General features: G+C 43.1%; 1 protein-coding gene across 2 annotated transcripts; it reads left to right on the top strand.

Moving 5' to 3' along the window:
- LOC125009625 (histamine H3 receptor) lies at positions 1 to 4839 on the top strand. 2 transcript variants are annotated; one of them, XM_047587716.1, is made up of 3 exons: positions 1 to 446; positions 1240 to 1406; positions 2919 to 4839. In XM_047587716.1, the coding sequence occupies exons 1-3, from the start codon at positions 326 to 328 to the stop codon at positions 3774 to 3776; spliced, it is 1146 nt and encodes a 381-aa protein (XP_047443672.1). In that variant the 5' UTR covers positions 1 to 325; the 3' UTR covers positions 3777 to 4839. The 2 variants fall into 2 exon arrangements, with proteins under 2 accessions (XP_047443672.1, XP_047443671.1); XM_047587715.1 differs by having other exon boundaries at positions 2 to 724.
- The last annotated feature ends 2356 nt before the right edge of the window (positions 4840 to 7195 follow it).

Here is a 7195-nt window from a genome sequence, read left to right on the forward strand (position 1 = left end):
TGATCACTGTATCTTACCTCATTAGAATGGCTCTTGAATGTATAGGCTATTTTAAAAACTGAATGAGTGCCGTGTCTTGAAAATTTTGCAACTAGAGCTGTATTTTGAAATTACGACCGGATGTAGGCTACAACTTGATATCTCAACCTTGACAACTGTGATAAAATCCACGGTGCGCTCCGCGATAACAGCAATTGACTGTCCAGAGCGGAGAGAGCACCCAGGGGACTTATAAAGATTATCATGACAATCACCAACTATTAAAGAATACGATTTAAATTCAACTTGTGCCTCTCTGGGTCACACGTCTTTTCAGACTGGCAAAATGGGAGATTTGGAAAAAGTGACTCCATCCAAACGGTCTTCATGTGTGTCCAACTCCTCGTTGAAGTGGAGCGGGCCGTTTGAGCGCATCGCTGGACTTGTTCGGTGTGTCTGTGCGCGCGGTGAGAACAAGTCTACAATGTTTTTGGCACCAAATTAACTATGTGCGCGCACATCCTGGAGTCCAACTCCAGCGGCAACTTGACGCTCGCGGTGTCTGAGGCTGGGACTGTCCTCCCGGGATACCTGACGGTGATCTTGTCGGTCCTCATGGTCACTCTGGTTGTCGTGGTTGTGGCTGGGAACGCGCTGGTCATCATGGCTTTTGTTGTGGATAAAACCCTGAGAAATCAAAGCAACTACTTCTTTCTGAACCTTGCTATATCTGATTTTCTCGTGGGTGAGTTGGTGTCCTATTCCTCGTGTTTGTCACTCAAATACTACCATTTCAAATCTTTTGTTCTGCCTTGTTAGCCTAATGCCTGTTTGCGCATGGCCGAAGCACGCTGTAATTATAATTCAACATTTGTCTTTTAGTTTATGGAGACCCTACACCTCCCGCGTTGTGTATGCGCTCCATTGCCGTGCGTCATTGTGCGTAATTTAAGCATCCTTGTGCTTTATCTTGGCAATGCAGTCACACCCCTCTCATCGTGTAATGCTGCTCTTATCTGCAGCATTTTATAAAATATAACCTTATCTTTAACGAAAACCCGTTTCAGATCCTGAGATGTCTTACACACTGAAGGGGTTTGTGTTGGGAGCGCGCTGTAGCCAGTAATTCTTTTTTTTTTTTTTTTTTTTTTTTGTCTCAAGCAGTAGGTCTCACATCAAGCCTGCGTGGAGGTCTGGGGAGGTGTGAATGTTAATATTTGGGGCGGTGCTGAATCATCATGCATGGTGTGTGTGTTCCAGGTGCATTCTGCATCCCGGTGTACATTCCGTACAACCTGACAGGCAGGTGGATGCTGGGTAAGGGTCTCTGCAAAGTGTGGCTGGTCATGGACTACCTCCTCTGCACCGCTTCTGTCTTCAACATTGTCCTCATTAGTTATGACCGCTTCCTGTCAGTCACAAGAGCAGTAAGTACGGGCCGCGGATGTGCTCATTACCGCGCGCACACGCACTCACACGCACGCACACGCACTCGTGTAACTCGCATCCCACCCCAACCAATTTTAAAATGTGTCACTCCCCGGGGCAGTTGCGCTGCACCGAGGAGTCATTTACATTCACAGCTTCATCCCTTCACAAGGAGGCCTGGTTTTAAAGTTTAATACATTTCAGAGCTTGTGTTGTCTTCTTAGTTTGACCAATAAATACTATCAGTGCAAACATTTGGACATTAACAGAACTGAATTGGAACTCCACCTATTTCATATAGATTTCACACCTTTTCATGATCTCTAAGGAAGTGTGCCTTGTGGAGGTTTGCTGTAAAATGCTGTTGGGTAGCGTTATTGGAAACAGGATATAGGAATTAGAGATTTTTGGGACTGTATTCATGTCACAGAATACAAATATGACAAATTACTCCCTCTCCTCCCCAAACTTTTGAAAATCATTCTCCTGCGATACCGACAAATTTGTGGCTGTAGAATTGCGGTAATGGAGCCCTTTTAGAGGCGGCTTTAATCTTAAATTTCTTGTCAGTTCCCCACATGTGGCCAGTGTTAGTCATAAAACAATTTTTCAGGCACGTCTGTTTGTCCTTGTTATGCATAAAATGAAACTAGGTTCTATCACCTTGCAATCTGTGCTGTTACTAAAGCTTTTAGATGCTACTTTACAGAAGAAGAAAAAAATAAATTCATTTAGCTGCCTTTTAAGGAGCATATGACAATAATATCTTCTCGCCTGATCTCAGTAGCTTGGGATGAACCTGTATCTATTTATTTCTCCCTTTTCAACCCACAGACAGCAGCATTTCCTTAATTTACAATGGAAATGGGGAGTCTCGTGCTTTTGTAGTGATCACTTGAGACTGCGGCCTGAATCATGAAGTACCTCCATTTATCTTTTTTTTTTTTTTTAAGTTTCTCTTTAACGGCAGTCACATTAGTGGGGCCACTGTCCCACTGTGACCTGCCCAGCTGTATCATCTGCAGAAAGACATATGATAGTGAGGAAAGGAAAATACAAAAAAAAGGAACAACAAAAGAGAGAGTGGTAAGGAGGAGGAGGCGAGCTAAATGATAGAGTTCACGCTGGGAGGAGGTGAAGGGAAAATGTAGCTAGTGCAAAGAGAATGAGCACTGGCTGGTGGTGAGGGAGGAGTGGATCGGGAGAAACCAGATGTCTCTTTCATAATTGTGTGGCATCGGTGAATGTGGCTCTCAGCCCAACATTCCTCTTCCCTCTTTGGCTCCAGTGGCACACCGTGGAATGAGAGCTTCATGAGCGGGATTTATTTACAGTATCTCTCTGCTTCTCTGGGATGCCACGATACAACAAGGGCTTCAGAAGCCGCCGCGTTTGTCAGCCTGTCGCTTCGTCAGCAGCTGTGGCAGATCGAAATGTGATTTATTTTGAAGCACAATTTCTGTTCACAGTCCGTCGCCGTGAGTCACAGTTGTACCTCTCCTCTGACACAGGTGAAATACCGAGCGCAAAGAAACATGACCCGCCAGGCTGTGTTGAAGATGGTGGCGGTGTGGGTGCTGGCCTTCCTCCTTTACGGCCCCGCCATCATTTTCTGGGAGACCATCGTTGGCCAGAGCGTCGTCCCACCCCACGAGTGCTACGCCGAGTTTTATTTCACCTGGTACTTCCTGCTCAGCGCTTCGACCTTTGAGTTCTTCACCCCGTTCGTGTCGGTGGCCTTCTTCAACCTCAGCATCTACCTGAATATCCATCGCAGGAATAAGAGCGGGGGCGCCTGCGCCGAGGAAGAAGCCAGGCCGCAGAGGAACAGTAACAGCCACAAAGACAGAGGCGGCTGGTCTGTGTTCTTCGTCAAGACTAGGAAGGTGTCATCCAGTGAGCCCACTGCAATCTCTGCAGTTATAGAGGATGATGACATCCTGTCCCCCTCTTCCAGTGGGGACCCGAACACCAGCCAGATATTCATGCAGAGGGAGAAGTTGTCCCCCAGCAGAAAAAACTCCAGGCTGTTTCAGCACACGGCGTCCTGCATTGCGCCTGGCCGTAGGACGCAGGGATCTCGTCTGTCCCGAGACAAAAAGATTGCGAAATCACTGGCCATTATAGTCTGCATTTTCGGGATATGCTGGGCCCCATATACTCTCCTAATGATAATCCGTGCCGTCTGCAGCGGTGAATGTGTGGCGCACTACTGGTACGAGATTACATTTTGGCTTCTGTGGTTGAACTCTGCCATCAACCCATTCTTATACCCTCTGTGCCACAGCAGCTTTCGAAGGGCTTTCTCAAAGATACTGTGTCCGAAAAGACAATCGGTGCAACCTCAGATTGAGATTCAGTCTTGTTAGATGCACTACCTTAGTTTATGAATGCATAAAACGTTGTTGGTCAAACACTGTAAAGTACAAAGAAAAAAAAAAAAAAAAAAAAAAAAAACTCCATGTATTGTTCTTCCACAAGAAAAACAAAATGTTTCAAAGGTTAGAAGAATGTTTCAATTGAATGGAGGATTGTCACAGCAATACGACGGTGCACTGCAGTCGGCTTTCACAGGCAATCTCTGTAAATAGGACAGGAAGGAGTGACGTGGCTTAGGCTTTCTCACCACCGAGTTCTTTTTGTGCTTAATGCTTGGAAATGATGACTTATACAGCCAGATAGGAGGTGATTACCATAATTTCGTGTAAGATATTATATCAAAACTTCAGCACATCAAGTTCTTAAATTCTGCTCCGTCTGAATAGAAGCACAGCAGAGAGTGAGACGACAGCCTCAACTACTATCCAGCCATTTTAATGACTGCTGAGACAAGAAAACCTTTCAACTCCCATTTAGATGAAGCTGATGCGAAGCGTAAGGTCATAATGGTCCTTTAATAGTTCCCTACGCACGAGGCCCTTTCACCTCCCTGTTCATAGGTGTTGATTTGAAAGGGAAGACCTTCTGCTTAGTAAGATACTTTGCAAATTGAAACCTTTCATCATGCAGCAATAGAATAACAAATGTAGACTACTCTGAGTTCAAAGCAACATGAAATGAGAGAGAGCTGTATTTGTCTACTGACTACTGAGTGTACTTTTATCATGGGGATATTTTATACATTGTTTTATCTGAAAAGTGATCAAGGGGCTGGGGAAATCAGCTGGTGTCCGCCAACACTGACTCTCACACTTGAAAAGTTGTTCTTGTTGATGCTACAAATGTAAAGCACTATGGAATAAGACAAGAATTAAAAGTTTTGTACTGTATGATCTATGCCAAGTCAGACAGTTGTGTTCATTACCTGCAGTATTTATCCCAAGATTAGTTTACACCCCCGAAATACTACTATTCCACTACTTTGTATTTTGGTTATGGATGTTTGTCGGTGTAGTAGCCAAAGAAAGAATAAAATGAAGACTGCCTACGGGATTTGATATTGTATGCTTTTGGTTGAAACGCAGTTAAATTATCTATGAAGAAATACGCCTACCGGTAATTCTCTTTATTGCCTAGAGGCTATGAGAAATATCCTCCTACACTCACGTCTGTGCGTTAAATATGAAACCATCTCCAGAACAGGGTCATTTTACTTTAGTGTGGTTTGTTAATAAGCTACAAGCTAAAGACCATGTCTAGATGTAAAGCCATAACAAGAAAACGAGGCAATTGGGAATGCCAGTATTTTACTCATACACACTGTTAGCAACAAAGAAACTGCTATACTGCTGAATTGCTTTATACAGTATTAATTCAACATAATTTTCCATCATTTCTGAAAAAATCACATATTGAAATTTTCCACTTATGACGTTAAACACTACCAAAAGAGAGATCTGAACACTACAAACACGACCCCATCAGAAATCTTTTTTTGACTGCAGGACGTCACTGTAACAAATGGTCCTATAATTACAATTGCAATCGTTTTTTAGTGATCAGCTACACTAGTGTAAGCAATCTGGAAGTACCAAACGAAATATCATTGTACTATTTTGGCCAGCTATGTGTGCGGTTTGGTGGTTTTTAAACTGCTTTTGGGCCTGAAACCATCAGCTGTGTCAGGAAGCATTGGCTTGTTTCTATGCAAAGCTAAGCTAATTGGTTGTAGGTAACTTCCTAGTTACGCAAAAACATGAGTGGTTTTTATCTTCTCATCTAACTCACGGCCAGAGGCAGCAGAATGGCAGGTTAAATATTTGTAATGAACAGAGATAAGACAGGTGTTAGTCGGCTCAGGTATGAGTGGGTGGAAAGGACTCTTGCTGTGTTTCATGTGACTGTCACTGGCCGCCTGTTAATGATATTACATTAAAAAAAAAAAAATCAAAGATAGAGGAATGTTCCTCAAAAGCCTTCTCTAAAACACTGCAGTGCAAACTGGGAGTTTTGTTTTGAAGAATGTCGTCAGGCTTTTATTATCTGAGATCGAAAACACAAAAAAGCACGACATGACTGCAGGACTTTAACCTTCGTTACGTATTTCCAGCACAGATGAAAAGAATCAAAATATGTCTCAAAAACCATCCTTTGGGATTTATAAGAGCCAGGAAACAACAGTGGAGTTCTGCCCGTGGGAATAATGTGGGATGTTTCACTTGAGAGATAAAACCCTTGGAGATTGCTGAACCATGGGACACACATGCAATTCTTCGTGTTGATGGAAAACTCATTCTGGGTGTGTTGCTACCTCCTGTCTTCCATTCTTGTCTTCCAAACAAATTCAGCATAATCTCTTGAACATCACAAATAGTAATGAATACGGAAGCAGCAAGACAAAGTATGCAGTGTGTATGAATGGTCTGGTAAGTTCAAAGCTTCTGAATGTGCCACTTTTAACACACACACAGCTTTTTGTGTCAAAAACAACACAAGTAAACACAAAATGCAGATTTTATTATTAAGGGAAAACAAAATCCAAACCTACACGGCCCTGTGTGAAAAAGTGACTGCCCCCTAAACCTAGTAACTGTTTGGGCCACTCTCAGCAGCAACAGCTGTCATCAAGTGTTTGTGATAACTCCAGCGCAGTGGAGGAATTTTGTTCCTTGGGGGGTTTCCAGCATGATCATAAAGATGTTTTCTGGTATAAACTGAGATGAGCCTTTATGTTCTTTTCACTCAGCAGTAGTTCTGGTCTTGAACTCAGCCATGAGGCCATTTCTGCCCCGTCTCTTTCTTATGGTGGAGTCATGAACACTGATCTTAACTGAGGCAAGTGAGGCCTGCAGTTCTTTGGATGTTATTGGGGGGTCTCTCTTGGATGAGGCGCTGCTGCACCCTTGGGGTAATTTTGGTCGGCCGGCCACTATTGGGAAGGTTCACAAATGTTTTCACCATTTGTGGATAATGTTTCTCGCTGTGGTCCCAAAGCTTTAGAAATCTGTCTTTGTATCTCGGCATGATGTCTAGCTTTTGAGGATCTTTTGGTCTACTTCCCTCGGCCAGGCAGGTCCTATTTAAGTGATTTATTGATTGAGAACAGGCCTGGGCGTGGCTAGGCAAACTGAACTCAGGTGTGATAAACCACAGTTAAGTTCTGTTTTAACAGTGGGGGCAAACACTTTCACACAAGATCATGTAGGTTTGGATTTTTTGCTCCTTAATAATAAAAACCTTAATTTAAAAACTGCATTGTGTGTTTAGTTTTGTCTTATATTTTAATTAGTTTGATGATCTGAAACATTTAGGTATGACAAATATGCAAAAAAACCAAAAAAGAAATCAGGAAGGGTGCAAACAGTCAGTGCGTTTACATGCACGAGAAAAAAAAAGACGAATTATCGCC

This window comes from Mugil cephalus, chromosome 6, assembly GCF_022458985.1.
Source record: "Mugil cephalus isolate CIBA_MC_2020 chromosome 6, CIBA_Mcephalus_1.1, whole genome shotgun sequence".
In the NCBI taxonomy this organism is placed as follows: Eukaryota; Metazoa; Chordata; class Actinopteri; order Mugiliformes; family Mugilidae; genus Mugil; species Mugil cephalus.

Coding starts and splice junctions, on each gene's coding strand:
- LOC125009625 (XM_047587715.1), top strand. CDS start 487: ATGTGCGCGCACATCCTGGAGTCCAACTCCAGCGGCAACTTGACGCTC. Junction 725..1,239: donor TATATCTGATTTTCTCGTGG/GTGAGTTGGTGT, acceptor TGTGTGTTCCAG/GTGCATTCTGCATCCCGGTG. Junction 1,407..2,918: donor TCCTGTCAGTCACAAGAGCA/GTAAGTACGGGC, acceptor CCTCTGACACAG/GTGAAATACCGAGCGCAAAG.